The 17,545-nt window shown below is 39.4% G+C and overlaps 1 protein-coding gene across 24 annotated transcripts in view; it reads right to left on the reverse strand.

Moving 5' to 3' along the window:
• Positions 1-17,545, reverse strand: part of DMD (dystrophin) — a 2,611,869-nt gene that overhangs the window by 68,058 nt on the left and 2,526,266 nt on the right. For all 24 annotated transcript variants that reach the window (XM_021079543.2, XM_085006422.1, XM_085006420.1 and 21 more), the window contains 2 exon segments: positions 3,472-3,638; positions 833-944 (listed from right to left, as the gene is read on the reverse strand). In XM_021079543.2, the coding sequence (XP_020935202.1) occupies positions 833-944; positions 3,472-3,638 (279 nt within the window).

Raw genomic sequence — 17,545 nt, forward strand, 5'->3', positions numbered from 1 at the left:
CGCACCCTCATGGTTCCTAGTCGGATTCGTTAACCACTGCGCCATGACGGGAACTCCTGGTTCTACATTTCTAACGAGCTCCTCCCAAGGGACGCTAATACTGCTGGTCCACAGATCACACCTTGACTATCGAGCAGCTAGTGTTTAAGGAATATAAGATTTACACCCACATCTGCGTGTACCAAGTCTAGGCCCTTTCCATTTCACCAGGGGTTTTCCAAAGTTTTGGGAATGTTTTCCCAAAATAATGTCTTAGGAGAAGGCTCCAGCTCTTAATGACAGAACCTGGGGCAGATTATTTAACCTTGGGACCTCAGAGTCCTTATCTGTAAAAAGAGGCTAAAAATAATACCTATCTCACAGAGAGCAGTTTAAAAGCTAACTGCATAGCCTTTAGTTGGTAAATGTTAGCGTATGAAACAGACACAAGAAGAGCAAGGTTAATCTAAAGTGGTTGGTTGAGAATTTTAGGCAACCTATATTACCCCCCCCCCCATACCCAACACATCCAATAGTGACAACACCTCTCCACGCACTGCTAGGGCTGTGCAAAACAAATGTGAAAATGTCTTCCCGAAAGACCCAGGAAAACCTATTAATCCACCCAACAAGATCTGTGGAGTGTCGACGCCATTCCATGTGTGCCAGGCGTTGCACCAGGGATGCGGTAAATTGCTGAGTCTACCATTTGCAGCTACTTTAGCTGGGTAACATCTGGGGGAACATCTGAGGAGTTTACAAATCACAGCATTACACATGATCTGTAATACTATACAAAACTGAAACTTCTCCCAAGGTGAACGAACTCCCGTCAGGGAGGCATGGAACTTACCGGAGTGCAATATTCCACCATGGGATAGTGCATTTTATGGCCTTTTGCAACTCGACCAGAAAAAAAGCAACTTTGGCAGATGTCATAATTAAAGTGCTTTAAGCTCCTGTACCTGGTAAAGAACAAAAACAAACACATATGTAGTTCCTCAAATCAAATTCCCAAAGAACACCCTTTTAAAAAATCTTACACACCGTCTTAATTCTAGAAATGGCAGGCCAGGGTTCATTAATCTCACAAGGTAAATGATTAACTTCCTACTTCCAGATTTCTCTGGTGCTTCTCCTACATATCAAAACATTTTGGCAGAAAGATTATCCTATAAACACTGGGAGGGAGGGAAGAAAACTGAGCTCTTATTTAAACTCCACGAGGAACTCTTTCAGATTAAGGAGGAAGATACTGGCAAACTTCCAGTCTTTTGAGGACCAAATACTAGGATTTGAAAGAACTTCTGGAAAAGATAGATACGTACCTATCAAAAGGGCATAAAAGTTTTCTGAGGTAATCATTTTCCCCTCAAAATTACAAAGATAAAGCAATTTCATAAGACAAAAGAAAATGGAACAAGAACTCTCAAAACAAAATTTGCCTCAATTACATTTTCTTTTTTTTTTTTTTTTTTGTCTTTTGTCTTTTTGCCATTTCTTGGGCCGCTCCGGCGGCCTATGGAGGTTCCTAGGCTAGGGGTCCAATAGGAGCTATAGCTGCCAGCCTATGCCACATCCACAACAAGCCAGATCTGAGCCGTGTCTGCGACCTGCACCACAGCTCATGGCAATGCCAGATCGTTAACCCACTGAGCAAGGCCAGGGATCAAACCCGCAACCTCATGGTTCCTAGTCAGATTCGTTAACCACTGTGCCACGACGGGAACTCCTTAATTACATTTTCTGATTGACATGATTCATTTTCAGATAGTTACTTGGATAATCTCTTAATCTGTCTCCTTCAGAAATCCCTTACCACTGTACCCCCCTTCCCCCATGACAACTGAAGCCCCAAGAAAAGACACAATTTGAGTGAGATGAAAGAACTGATCATCTGTAAGTACTACATCCCTACCCCCCCATTCTCAAGATACTATATCCTTCATTTCATACCCTCCCTGCCTTGTGTGCTCTCAGAAAAGATCCTTAGCCAATTCAAATAAACATATTCCTTATGTCACATATGGGAATGTGGGAAAAAAGCTACCCTTTTTAGATCCCAACCATCTTCTTGGGGCGGGGGGAGAAACGCCAATTCTGAAAATAATCTACTTTCATAAGGGCAAAAGAATTGAATGTGAAAATGCTCTTTCAGATCCTCCAAGGCATTCTCCTTTTTCATTTTATAAAATTTCCCCAGGTTACAAATCTTACCAGTGCAAGAAGCTCAGAAAAGAAAGGTAAGAAATACGGTGCAGCCCCCTGTAGCTCCCGCCCCCACCCCATGGCATCACTCTTACTTGCCAAAACCAGGAAGGAAGGAAGGAGTCTTTCTGCAAGCACTGCCTACTCACTGTTGTCTATCTAGGCTTTAGAAACCTCTGAAAGTTTCTGGAAAACCTCTTTGTAAACAGGATGAAGTATGGAAGGACAAACAGCAATAGTAAAGGAGCACAGTGAATGAAAAGCACACAAATGGTACAAAGTAGTTATTAGAAAACAAAGTAATAAAAAAAGTCTGAGCATAATCAGAAATGAGTATTTATTTAGCTGGGAAGTGTACTCTGAACAGGCACAGAAGACAGAGCGAGTTTACAACTTTACAGCTTACTCATCACTATGGAAACCCCAGTGTTGATTCAGATGTTCGAACACCTTATCGTGTCAGAATTTGGATTTGGGATTATTATTCAATAAGATTAATTCATTTAAAAATAGCCTGTCTGCCCCAAACAGGTTAATAAGGCTGAAGATGGAAGAGCCAGTTGTTTTCTGGGACATTTTATGAATATCAGAATAATAACCTACTATGTTTCCAACCTCTTCCACTTTTAAATTGATAAGGAACATTTTCTTTTTTTAGCTGCTCTGTGAATCTTTCATTTATTTGCACACTTTATATTCCCTTAGAAGTTCATTAGGATACTATGAAAAGCACGTGATCAGATTCACAGATAAAGAAGCAATGTTCTAGGGTGCTTGAAACAATTCTTGCTACTTTCAGGAAACAAAAGTGGTGCAAAGTGATTAAGAGACTGAGCTACCATGACTAGTCTCCCAAAACAGAACAATCCCTTAGTTTTATAATTGATTCTTGGAGAGTTTGTATCAACAGAGAAGACCAGGGGGAAAAGAAAGAAAGATGATCAAAATGTTTTGGTTCCAGGAAGGAGGAAGAACAGTTAATCTGTATATACTTGATAGACAAATACCTTGGAGGCAGGCAGTCAGTCCCAAGCAACCAAGAATAAGGCTCCGTAGAGCTGAAGAGTGAAGGTGCAAAGGGATGCATGTCTAATGAGTAGATCCACCAAAATAACCCAGTGATCAGGGGAGTGACAGGAGTGATCAATGCTCCAGCCTGATAACCCCCACTGCCTCTGTGGAGAGGAACCAACTGACAGCAACGGGCACAGGAGATAGAAGATGAGGTCAGCAAAAGGTGAGACACAAGAAGGAAAAAAATGACAATTGGGGGGTTCCTCATACCTGAAGCCGATGATTGGACACTCCTTGCAGATGTTACACTTGGCCTGATGCTTGGCAGTTTCTGCAGCAGCCACTCTGTGTAGGACGGGCAGCCACACCATGGACTGAGGTTCCAGTCTCATCCAGTCTAGGAAGAGGGCCGCTTCGATCTCAGGCTTATTATTAGCCTGCAAAGACAGGAGAGAGAGGGCAGGGGGCCAAAGAATGCAAGGAGAGGGGGTAAGAAAGGGAAGGAGGCACATGTCAGTTTGGGTAATGTGTTAAAAAAAGAAAGAATAGTCGTGGCACAGTGACTGAGGCCCACTTTTCACAGCCTGTTTCTGCACATGTCCCCTCCCCAACATCCACACAAGACACCTACCACTAAGGCGTTGGGAAACTGCCATTACTCTCTCTGGCAACTAGATGACAAGGAGCAAAGCAAACGAAGAGAAGAAGTAAAGTAAAATACACACCTGAGATAAACTATATTTTGCTCCAGTTTTTGAACAGATATATAAAAGTTAAGTTAAATGCAAGTGCTTATTGATAAAACTTCAAAGGAGAGGAAAAAAATTATAAACTCAAGGAATTATTGATTCCTCTTTTTCTACTGACTCTGTTTCTCAATGTTTCAGAAAATCATAATGAAGAGGCTTTAAAGTTCATCTGGTCCCAAAGCTTCATTGCGCAGACAAGAAAACCGCGATGTAGATGGGAGAAGGGGCTGGTCTAAGTGCTGTTTTCATGGAGGCCTGTTGCTTTTCTGTCTGTCTCTGGTTCTTTCTCTTTTAGAGTCTAAGTTTAATAAACACCGTTCCTCCCACAGAGCACAATGACTTTAGAAAACTCAAAATATATTTATCCATCACGAATTTTAATTATACATTTCTTTTTAACTCTATAAGACCATGTTTTGAATTTTTATATTGTTAGCTTGACCCATGTATTAACCACTTTTTTGGTTTTTTTTTTCAGTTAACTTCTTTTTTAAAATTATAGTTGATTTACAATGTTGTGCCAACTGCTACTGTACAGCAAAGTGACCCAGTCATACAACATATGCAGTCTTTTTCTCAGTGAACTTTAACTCGAAAAATCTGAACAAAGTTAAAGTGCCAAGTTAAAAAACCTAATATTCTTTTCCTTGTCATGGAAACAAGCTTGAAACTTAAATGCAACAATAGTCTATTTAAGAGTTCATTTTACAGTAAACTTTTCATTGCTTCTTTCATCTCAAATCTCCCATCAGAGATCAGTTCTGCTAAAGTATATCCTTTAGTATTTCCTTTAGTAAGTGTCAATTGATGGCAAATTTCTCAAGTTTTGTTTGCTTGAAAGTGTCTTTTTCTATCCCTATTTTTGATAGCTAGTCTCACTGGGTATAGATTTTTAGACTCAAAGAAGGTTTGGGGGGTTTTGTTTGTTTTGATTCTATTTTCACACATGAAATATCATTCCACTTTTGTCTCACTTTCTCTGCTGCTAACTGTTGAGAAGTCAGCCGTGAAGCTGTTGGTCTTTTGAAGGTTATCTGTCCTTTTTCTGTCTTGTCTTGTATTTCTAGGGTTTTACTGATACTTTTTAGGATTCACTGGGCTTCATGAACCTGTGCTTTAAGAGTCTTTAGTCAGCTCTGCAAACTTCTCAGTCATGATTTCAACAAAAACTGCTTCTTCTCCGTTCCTTCCCTCTGAACAGGCCTTCCTTAGTTTTTTCCTTTTGTTTTTTTCTGTGCTTCATAACCAATACTTCCTTCTGCCCTACTGCCTGGTTATCTAGTTCTCTCTTTAGCAGCATGCAGTCTGCTCTAAGCCCTTACAGTGAGTTTTAAATTTTGGTTACTGTACTTTTTAGGATCTAGAAGATCTATCTGGTCAGTTTTAAGGTCACTTCTAAAGCTTGTGGTTCCTTGAAGATATTTTTCAATGTTGTTTGTTATTTTTTTAAACAGAGTAGACCTTTTTTTTTTGTTTTTGTTTTGGGTCTTTTTAGGGCTGCACCCACAGCCTATGGAGGTTCCCTAGCTAGGGTCTGAATCAGAGCTGCAGCTGCCCACCTATGCCACAGCCAGAGCAATGCCAGATCCGAGCCACATCTGTGACCTACACCACAGCTCACGGCAATGCTGGATCCTTAACCCTCTGAGCGAGGCCAGGGATCAAATCTGTGTCCTCATGCATACTAGTCAGATTCATTTCTGCCAGACCATGATGGGAAGTCAGAGTAGATTTTTCAAAAAACATCTCTAATGATTCCAAGATATGAAATTATTGGGGGTCTACTTCTGGGATCTGCTGTTTTTCATGCACCTTAGTTTCTTGTGTGCTTTGTGTTTCTTTTTAATTGTGTACCATAAAAATATTTTCTAGAGGTACTTTGAGCCCTAGAATGAAAGTGCCTTCTCCAGAGTCAATTTTCATTTGCTTTTGCCAAGAACCAAAGGGTACTATCTGCTTGGAGACCAATTTACACTGAATATCTGATGGGATATTTAGGATCATACAAGGAATGAGCATTTGAACTGCAAACCCATGTTGCTTCTCCCAGAATGCTGTTTGCTAATAAAGAATCTACTCACACTTTAGTGCGAAAGTAGCAGGGTTTGGACCCATAGGTCATTTGGCTTATAAGACTCACCACTTCAGTAGTATCAGGCCTTACCCCGGATTATAAATTTAACATTATGATGAACTGCTTAACCTTGAGTTTTGCAGCTGCAAAATGGTATCAATTCAAGCTACTGATCAAAGCTTTTGTGGAGTGCTTCTCTCTGTGTAGAGTACCCTCATGGAAGTACTTTGTGGAATTAAAAAAAAATTAGAGAAGAATTATAGGACCCTGGAAATGAATTCATCCTTTTGGAATGGCACCATAGAGCTGTAAGACTTTCCAGAGTCATTGAGTCCAGACTTATCCAAAGTCAGTGTGGTATTTTTTAAACAAATGTATTTTTATAAAGGTATAGCTGATTTACAGATTTGAGTCAATTTCTGCAGTATGACACAGTGACCCCATCATACATATACATACATCCTTTTTCTCACATTATCTGCTATCGTGGTCTATCTCAAGAGATTGGGCATAGTTCCCTGTGCTATACAGCAGGACCTCATTGTTTATCCATTCTAAATATTAACAGTTTGCATCTACTAACCCCAAACTCCCAGTCCATCCCACTCCCTCCCGCATTCCTCTGTTCCAGATTTCATGCCTTTAAAAATTCTTATACTAGGACCGGCTTTATAGCCACTATACAAATACCACCTGTGTGAGGGAGCAAACATCCTTAATAGATGATCTTGACCACCTGTGTACAGGTATCCCTGTTAAAAGTGCTTCATCACCTGAGCTGAAATCCACCAGCATAGCCAGTAGGAGCAGAGGCTTCAGAGCCCAAAAACCAAAGTTTAAACCGCAGCTTTGCCACTGGCTGTGTTACCCTGGGAAAATAACTTGATCTTTCTGTATCTTAATTTTCCTCTGCCATGAAATAGAACGACTGACAGCACCTACCTCACAGGGTTGCTTTAAGTTTTAAAGGAAAAGCACTTGGAACAGTGTGTGGCCATAGCAGGAACCATGTCAGTGTTTGCTATTGTTATCATCATCATTATTATATGTCTGACCAGAAAAATCCGTAAGTTCTCAGTGTTCACGCATGCCTTTAACTATTTTACCAGAGCTATCATGTCTGTCCATGCCTCTTCATCCCTATTCCTTTTAGTTCTTCCTCATATGACAATGGCTTGGTTTGCCATTGTCCTTTAGAAAACTACTCTCCATATATGACCTACTGGGAATGGTATCTCCATTTCTCTGGACAATATAATTGGATGACTTTCTTTTGTTCTGTGCTACAGTCTCACACAGGGTTTCCATTCAACTAAAATCTCTGGGTCACTGTTTCCCAGTGCATATAGAAGATCAATTTGCATCAAGTGCACCCAGCAAAATATTTCATGAAAAGAAGGTCAAATTAATTAAGAGGAAACATCACCTATTATATCTGCCTCTTAAATTCTTGAAGCATGTTAAGGTACTAAAAGCTGAGAAGGTTGTCAGTAAACAAGCATGTTATCCCTTTTTTTAAAAAAAGAATACAAGTGAACTTATTTGCAGAACAGAAACAGACTTGTAGACTTTGAAAAACGGTTACCAAAGGGGTGGGGGGGGGCAGGGGAGGGATGGACTGGGGGTTTGCATATGCACACTGAGGTATACGGAATGACTGGCCAATGGAGACATGCTGTATAGCACAGACAATTCTACCCAATATTCTGTGATAATCTATGTGGGAAAAGAATCTGAAAGAGAATGGATATGTGTATATATATGACTTTGTTGTACAGTAGAAATTATCACGATTTTTTTTTTGTCTTTTGTCTTTTTAGGGCCACACCTGTGGCACATGGAGGTTCCCAGGCTAGGGGTCCAATCAGAGCTGTTGCTGCTTGCCTATGCCAGAGCCACAGCAACGCCAGATCCGAGCCGTGTCTGCGACCTACACCACGGCTCACGGCAATGCCAGATCCTTAACCCACTGATCAAGGCCAGGGATCAAACCCAAAACCTCATGGGTCCTAGTCGGATTCGTTTCTGCTATGCCAAGACAGGAACTCCCAATTATCACAATCTTGTAAATCAACCTTACTTCAATAAAACTTGAAAAAAAGAAACATGCTAAACCTTGTTGGCCCTCAGAATTTTCCATACTAATTAGTCAGTGATCCCAGGATATTATCCTTTTTTTTTTTTTTTTTTTTTTTTTTTAAGTTCTAAGGCTTGTGAATACCACAAGGTACTAATGCTCTGCTGGGCATGATAGGAAACGCTGTGTTTGGCTGTTCCCAGTGACTGCTCCATTTTGCATCTGTTCATTTGGGATTTGTCTCCTTTCATTTCTGTCAAGGACCTTCCTATTAGTTTTAGCCCACTGTACAATCTCAGCTATACCTTTAAGGATCCTGTCTCTTATAGCCAATGAATTAGCCATTCTTCTCAACTCTGGGTAATTTTTACATTTTAAAATATGTATTCTGGCTTCATCAATAAGTCCCTGGTGAACATCTCAAACAGGCCAAGATCAAACATGGGCCACACCAATACAGACTGCACCTCTGGCCAACGCAAATCCAAGATCCAGCCCTCTGTGGTTGGTGGACTGTGACTCCTCCCAGCTATATTATTGTCTAGACCCTACTGAAACTGTTTCTCTATCTTATAAACAAAGATACAATGAGAGACTTTGTCAAAAGAACTGGAAGTTTCAGCTACAATATGTCCTATAACAATCTCTGGCTCCACTGGTCTAGAAACTAAATTTATCAAAATAACCCTTTTAAGCAAGGAGAAAAACCATTACAGGAAGACAGCGAATTGCAAAGCATCACTAATTCATTCCTAGTGAAAACATGGGTTTACTGTTGCTTAGTCTGAACCTATATATATATTTTCTAGACTTCAGTTCAAATGATAGTTTGTTTTATGATGGATTCAAAGACATGCTACAAAGAAAGAATTCATGTACAACACAGAAAGCATAACATTAACAGAAAGCTTCTGTTGATTCTGGAAAACAAACAAACGAAAAAATCTGACCATGAGTCAGCAATGAATGTAGATGTACAAAAGAAAAGAAAAGACCATGTTTCTGATGTATAACTAAAGGCATGGCAAGCACGTGAAGAAATGATTGCATTACTCTCAGTACTGTTCAAAACCTTCTTAGAAAATGATGTCTAGTTCTGCAAGCTATAGCTGACCCAAAACTTAGAAGAAGGCTTGGCAGAAAGGCACAATGATAATTAAAGGGTTTGAAAGACCTCTGAGAACAGCTTAAGGGAATTGGGATTATTTAGCAGTGAAAAAAAAAAAAAAAAAAAAAAAAAAAAAAAAAAAAAAAACCACAACAACTAGAAAGTGCAAGAAAGAGCAGCTGAAGAGGCGATATAATAACAGGTTTCAATTATGTGAATGGCTCTTGCATAGGGGCCTGTGACCAGCTGTTCAATTTCTCCACTGAGGACAGAACAAGAAGAAACAGGCTTAAGCGGCATGAAGAATTTAGGCTGTAACTCATACAGAAGCATTTCCTGATGCTGAAAGTTGTTAAAGCATTAGTGTGAATTACCAAGGGAAGCTAGAGAATGTTCTCCTCTTTCAAAATACCATAGATCCTCCTGTGCTTAAAGGCTGGAAATTCTCAAGGTTCTTTCTACCTCTTAAGATGCAAGATCCATCATTTTGGCTCTTTTAAAACCGCTCGCCTATGCCAACTGACAGCACTGGAGACAAGATATGGGGAATCACATTCTCACTCTGTTTCAATCTTTCATTTTTACTACAAACCATTCTGTATCCTAGTGGTATATTCCCTCTCCTCTCATCTGGTGATAAAGAAAGAAAGAATTAAAAACCAGGCAAGCGTCTACAAAGATTGAAAAAAATCAGAACTAAAACCCAGCTAAAATTTCATTTTGGTCATCCTAGGAAAAAAAATAGGTTAGACTGGAATGACAGAAAGTTGCTAAGGTCAAAAGACAGGTAGGATGGCACTGGACTGAGGTCATCCTTGGAGGTGCCACTATCTGTTGTCATACATATAAGGCCCCAGAAGTCTTCTGTCGGTATCAAGGATGGCCTGGCCCTTGCTCCGAAATACCAGTTTCAAACCATCTCAGCAAAAAACTCTTAGAATGGGCCATTTAGCCCTGGGTTAGGTTTTGGTTTTTGGAAGTTCTTTCTCTTTCCTCTTCTATGGTGCACACATGTACACACACACACACAGAGCACAGATATCACAGGTCCTCCCACTGTGACAGCCAGAGTGTAGAAACATAGGTCTTGGCTCCTTCTCTCTTGGTCCTCACCTATCAGCAACTACCCAGGGCCTGGAGGCTAGGGAAGGAATCCCTTCTAATTATTGCTGCTAGGTTATGGCAGATTGCAGAGTGGCTTTATACAAGTGTCATCTTAACAAGGTACCAAGACAGTTAAAGGAATTTCTAGCCAAGGGATGTAATTACCCCATTATAATAATTTCAAAGGACATTTGCATGGCAAGCTGGGAATTAGGGGACTTGCCAGGGTTTGGAATAATTTTGGGGTTTCTTTCCTGTTGTGCTTTCCATAAATGCTTAGGCACTGAAAGGCCAGGTACCAAATGGCTGCCAAGGTATCAACCTGAGTATTTCTTTTTCTCTCAGGCCACAGAAGGGATGAAAAGGGAAGGTTTCTCAGCAAGCCCCATACGAGAAGGTAACTGGCATCCCAATCATCAGGCTTTTGAAAAACCATGTCAATACTTAATAAACTGACAAAAAAATTAGTATAGAGAAAAGTAAACACTATATAAGAGACTGTACCCAGTAGTGCTCAGACAATAAAAAGGAACTACCTTTTGTCCTGGAAACAATACTTGTCTAAATCTGTTTCTCTCCTAGATTGCAGGTTATTTAGACAGGAACTATGTTTCCATACCTTCCATAAAAGTCTGCTGAACTGAATGATGGGTGGGACTTAAACCGTGATCATGATAAAGAAAAGGAAGGATTATAATATCTGAATGAGGTTTGAATTAAAAAAAAACCTGCCTGATCATTCTGAAGAGCAAAAAAATAAAATAAAAATTGCAAGTGTTGGAGTTCCCGTCGTGGCGCAGTGGTTAACGAATCCGACTAGGAACCATGAGGTTGCGGGTTCGGTCCCTGCCCTTGCTCAATGGGTTAACGATCCGGCGTTGCAGTGAGCTATGGTGTAGGTTGCAGATGCGGATCGGATCTGGCGTTGCTGTGGCTCTGGCGTAGGCTCCGGGCTACAGCTCCGACAGACCCCTAGCCTGGGAACCTCCATATGCCGCGGGAGCGGCCCAAAGAAATAGCAAAAAAGACAAAAAAAAAAAATTGCAAGTGTCATCTAAGGAGTAGAAGACAAAATAAGTACATTTCTCAAGTGCCCAGTTTACTTTGAAATAGTTTTTAAAGTAAATGGTTCCCTGTTGGTTTGTCTGTTACAGTAACACATGCAAAAGGCTAATTGGTAGTCTATTTCTGGATGTGGAGGATATGTTTACAACGATCTGGCTTAAAATACAGGAATACACAAAATTTATACTGGTGGCCTGAAGGGAACCTCACGGGCAGGCAGCCATGCTCAAGTTTGGGGGTTCTCAACCAGAAACAATTCTGTTCCTCAGAGGATATCTGACAATGTCTAGAGACATTTTGGATTGTCTCAAATGTGGGACAGAGATAGAGGCCAGGACCTTCTAAACATCCAACAATGCACAGGAGAGCCCTTACAAAAAAGAATCATCCAGACCCAAGTGTCAGTAGTGGCGAGGCTGAGAAGCCTTGCCCTAATGTTAACATCTTACATTGCTGTGGTTCATCCATCAAAGCCAAGAAACCAACATGGGTCTGTGATGATTAACTAAATGACTTATTTCCTTGGAGTGCTCCATGGTGTCTAACAGGCAGGCAGTGGTCCTCTACTACACAGCAACTGAGAAGCTATGATAGGTCTGTTCAACCAACTACTGACTTGGAGAGAAAGGTTACACTGGTTAATACATTGTAGAGAGAGAAATAAGATACCACTTTACACTATGAGAATGGCCACCATTAAGAAGACAGAAGGCACTGGTGAGCGTGGAGAAAAAGGAACCTTTGTGCACTGCTGGTGGGAAAGTAAGTTGGTTTAGCCATTACGGAAAACAGTATGGAGGTTCCTCAAAAAAAAAAAATAAATAAAATAAAATAAAAAATAAAAAATAGAACTACCCAGTATGAGAGTCTCTAGTTCCACCCATCTTGCTGCAAATGGCATTACTTCATTCTTTTTTATGGCTGAGTAGTATTCCATTGTGTATATATAACAGAAAGATAAAGACAAATACCATATGATATCACTAATATCTGGTATCTAATATACAGCATAAATGAACCTTTCCACAGAAAAGAAAATCACGGACTTGGAGAATAGACCTGTGGTTGCCTGGGGTGGCGGGGGGAGGGAGTATAGGTATTGGGAGCTTGGGGTCAATGGATTCAAGCTATTGCTCATGGAATGGATTTACAATGAGATCCTGCTGTGTAGCACTGAGAACTAGGTCTAGATACTTACAACGCAGCACGACAATGGGAGAAAAAATTATATATACATGTACGTGTAACTGGGTCCCCATGCTGTATGGTGGGGAAAAAAAGTGTCTTGGGGAAAATAACAATAAAAAAATAAATTAAAATAAAAAAATAGAACTACCACATGATCCAGCAATTGCACTTCTGGGAATATATCCAAAGAAAACAAAAACAGGATATTGAAGAAATACCCGCACTCCCACGCTCACTGCAGCATTATTCATAAGAGTCAAGACATGGAAACAATCTAAGTGTCTGTCAACGAATGAATGAATAGAAAAGATGTGGTGTTTATATTCAGTGGACTATCACTCTGCCATGAGAAAGAATGAAATCCCGCCATTTTTAACAACCCAGAAGGGCTTGGAGGGTGTTATTCTAAGTGAGATAAATCTCAGAGAAAGACAAATACTGTATGATACCACTGATATGTGGAATCTAAAAAAGCTGAACTCCGCATAACAGAGTAGAATGGTAGTTATGAGAGGCTAGAAGTGAGGGAATTGCACAGATTATCTACTTTGAGCTAGTAGATAAATAAGTCCCGGAGATCTAATGCACAGCACAGTGATTATAGTCAACTACTGTATGATAAACTTTAAGGCTGCTAAGAGACTAGGTCTCAACTGTTCTCCACACACACACACACACACACACACACACACACACAAGGTAATTAATGTGACATGGTAGAGGGAGGTATGAGCTAACACTAGAGTGGTAACCATACTGTCATATATAAATGCGTCAAATCAACATGCTGTACATTAAATTAGGACAATGTTATATGTCAATTAGACTTCGATTTAAATATTTTAAGCTAAATACATATTTACATATCATAGACAGAGGAAAGAAAAAGGACTAATAAATTAAAAGCCCAAACTGGAAGTCACAAGGGACATGCTAAAATTGCAGACTCTGATTTAAAATCAGGTTGCCTTTCAAATAGAAACACTATGCAAAGTATTCCAGGACAGATAAGAGAAATTTATTTATTCGTGCCAAATAATTATCCCAAGCAAGGCTAAGGCGGTTAGCTAGTATGAGAGAGTAAGTGTATGTGTATGTGTGTGTCCGTGTACTTGTGCGTATGTTTTCATTTATTTAGTAGAGCCCTTGCCTATTTAGAAGAAAAGTAATAATTAATTACACAAATATTGTATGCATTCATATGCATAAATAGAAGAACTAAACATTCTTACTGACAGGAAAAGATAAGTGTATGAAAAACACTGGGGACAAACCAGATATTTTTAAAAAGGTTAATCTCTCCTTGCTGGCGATTTTCATCTGCTGTTTTCGCTAGTAAGATGTTCCCTTCATAGATCCAAAAAACCATTTCTATAACACTGCCATTGTTAATAGGTTATGGCATTCACAGCTGACAACCCAACTTTTCTCTCCCTGACTGTAAAAAAGCTCTAGTGTTTGGAAAGATTTGCTGAATTTAAATTGGTCAAAACTCTTTTGTGAATTACAGTCTGTAAACAAAGATTTAGAACTACAAGCAGAACGGCTAGCCAGGGTCAGATGGTATAGGACAGGCAGTTCCTGACTGTTCCCTGAGCTGTTATTACGATTTCTTTAACAACCTCTAAATCTACCAAGGGCATCAGTGGAATACTTTACATAAGAGAGAAGTCTGCACTAGCAATGCACATAAAAGGAGGAACAAGAACAAGTTGTAAAGAATATTAATGACTCTTCTTCCAAACAATCCCAATTTTTATGAAAATCAAATGTGATAAAAAAATCTGCTATAAAACTATAAGAAACCTGCCTGTAACAAATAAAACAGGAGAAAGGTGGCATTTTGATCCTCTTAGACATAAGATGCCTGTGTTTTACCTTTGAGTTGCTGAATAAATTATAGTGTCAGGACATAAGGGATAATTTATATAAGGTTCCACAGAATGTTTCTTCACATCTTGTTCTTAGTCTATGCTACTTCTATTCAGACAAGAGCTGGTCTCAAGTGAAAGGGCCCACTATGCATAGAAGACTGTTTTCTGTATCCTGTATCTCTGTTACATGAACTGTTAAACAGAAGATCAGGTAAAACTTGGCTGATAATGACCACGCTTTGAAATAACTACAGTAATCTGTACCCCTTTCTGCCTTTTCCATTTGTAACATTTAGCATATAATCAAGAAACCTGGGGATAAGTCCCTCTTGAGATAATGTGTTTTAACTTGATGTTAGAGATGAAAATAGAATCTAAGAGGTTAAGGAAACAGCTCAAGATTATTATTTTAATATGAAAATACGTATGCATAAAGCAGTCTTTAAAAGGGTGGACAAAAGTGAGTTCCTATGGGGAACGTCAGGCTGATCTTCAAAATTTGGGGGATCTTTAACTTATGCAAGAGCACTAGAAGCTCCGATATCTAAATAAGACCTGTCTGAGACAATGCCCAGGTGCCAAATCTTGAATTGAATTCAATGCTGGTCTACTGAGAGCTACAGGAAGGTACAAGTGAATACTGAAAAAGCACTGAGAGAAACCGCATACTCCTATCTGTTCTGATCGCCTCCTTTCCTCCTCCTTTTTGACATTATGAGTCCTTTCTCCTACTGTGAGATGCTATGACATATATGAGCTACAAGGACTGACAGGTGCAGGTTAACATAAACTGAGGTAGCAAAAAGGAAAAAAAAATAGAAAAGACTAGGAGTTTCTCAATCCTCATTCAGCACATAACTCACGTTATATGATTTGGTCCCACAAAAGAGTTGGCTAATATGGAAAGATATTTATCAGACACATATTTACATTGCTGTAGAGGGGAAAAGGACTGCCAGTTCTGTGCACTGGCAATTTAAGTAATGCCATGGCAAAAACAGTCCCAAAGGCATCTCAGTCAAGAGACAACTCCTTCTTTGTACATGCAAAACCACCCTGGATGTCCATGCTGATATTCCAAAAAAGAAAGGCAAAAGTGAGAGCTAATAACATGCAGAATGAATGGTAAAATTTAAAAAATCATTATTGTGCAACCACCAATGTAATTACTGAATTAGAAAGGGATTTTCACTGGAGGCTAAAATCACTGAAAGGCTATTGAGAAATAGTGCTCAAAAAAATCACAAAAATGACTTTATAATGACAAAGGGAGAAGGATACTTTTATGATGGAAATATCTGATTGATACCAACTTAACATTATCAGCATTGCCAGTAAGAACCAATTGTTATTTTGTCCCTCTAGATGTGATGTAGTGGGAAACATACAGAAACATCTCTATCAACTTCTTGCAAAAAAAAATAAATCAATCTGAACCTAATCACAAAGAAACCACCAGAAAGAATATGGGACATTCTTCAAGAGAGCTACCTGGACTCTTCTAAAATGTCAATGCCAATTCATCGGCAAAAAGCAAAAAATTCTGGGGGACTGTTCAGATTAAGAGGAAGTACAGATACATGACGAACTAACCAAAGACAAAGACCCTGACTGAAATAAGGAACATTCTGAAGCCATGCAGACATTTCAATGTAGACTGCATGCTACATGATATTACTGAATCAATGTTAATTTTGTGTAGTGACAGCAGTGTAGTTAGATAAGAGAAATTCCTTTAAAATAAAAGACGCATGGTGAAGTGTTTTGAGGTTTATGTTTTATGGTGTGATATCCTTTTACTTCTAAATGGTAAAGGGGGAATACGTGTGTGTGTGTATAGATTCAAATACAGACATAGGGGAGAGTGAAATGTAAATGGGGCAGAATGCTAACCAGAGGGCAGACAGACAAATGAGTGGTCTATCCTTTCAACTCTTTCAAAATAAAACAATGGTTGGAAACCATTGTTTCTCCCCAAGCACCCCTTTCTGGGGGAGGGCAAGGCAGGCAAGAGTGTAAGAAACTCTGATGACTGTGAAATGGGAGGGGGAGATGGCATTAATGTCAATGATAGAAAATGTGAAAAACTCTTCAGGATTATTCTGCTCACAAAATATACAACCCTAACACGAAACTCATTTCCTCCCTGTTGTCTTAGCTTCATTGTCCCTAACACTTCTCACACACTCTGCCAGGATGGGCTTTCTCGATTCCTCGCTGGGAATGTTCCACCATAAAAACGAATTTAAGCAGCCTCACATTTACAGAAATTTTTCTTGTTGGAGATAAGGACTGCAAGGTCAAGAGTTGTGCTCATGAGACAAGAAGTGAAAGGTTTCCCATAACTGCTGTCTTGGGTAGAAATCAAGTATTTTTATTTAAAGTTCTGAAGATAATGAGCAGGTTGGAGGCCAGTAGTCAGTCTTCCAAATATTAATCAGGACTGTGAATCACCCATTAAAGATAAAATAAGCCCAAACAATAACACACAGTGATTATCCACTCTTCATTTACGTGTTCAAGAACAACTGTCCTGACCTCAGGCTCTCCACTCCACCTGACTAATAAGCCAATTAACACCATGGCTCTAGGGAATAGAAACACAGTTTTTAAATCTATGCAAATCTGTTAACCATACTCAAAGTTATGAATTTATGTTAGAGAGTTCTTATGTAACAGAAAACTTTTACATATACACAGTATATACCACATATATCTGCCTGTAGATATCATGGAATATCTTTCCTCAAGTAAGTATATATTAGGACACATTATGCTAAAGTACAAGATATACCATCAACTCTCCACGACTATAGCCTATAATTTAAAATCCAGTTTAGGAACAGGCAAAAGTATAGAACAGAACACGGAATAGTGATTTCCAGAGACTGGGAGCAGGCGGGATTATAAAACAAGACGGAATTTTAGGGGTGATGGCAATGTTCCTCCTTGACTGTAGTGGTGGTGACACAACTATATGCATCCATCTAAACTCAGAGCACTGAACAACAGAACACATTTTACTATATGTTTTTTTCAATGTAGCTTAAAAAAAGCAAATTAGAAAAAAATTGTTTTAATGTCTTATCAAATGCCCCCCCCCAA

Source organism: Sus scrofa, chromosome X (assembly GCF_054392235.1).
Source record: "Sus scrofa isolate SSC_HxYL_T2T_F1_AM1 chromosome X, Sscrofa_HxYL_maternal_Yorkshire_Landrace_v2.0, whole genome shotgun sequence".
Taxonomy (NCBI): domain Eukaryota; kingdom Metazoa; phylum Chordata; class Mammalia; order Artiodactyla; family Suidae; genus Sus; species Sus scrofa.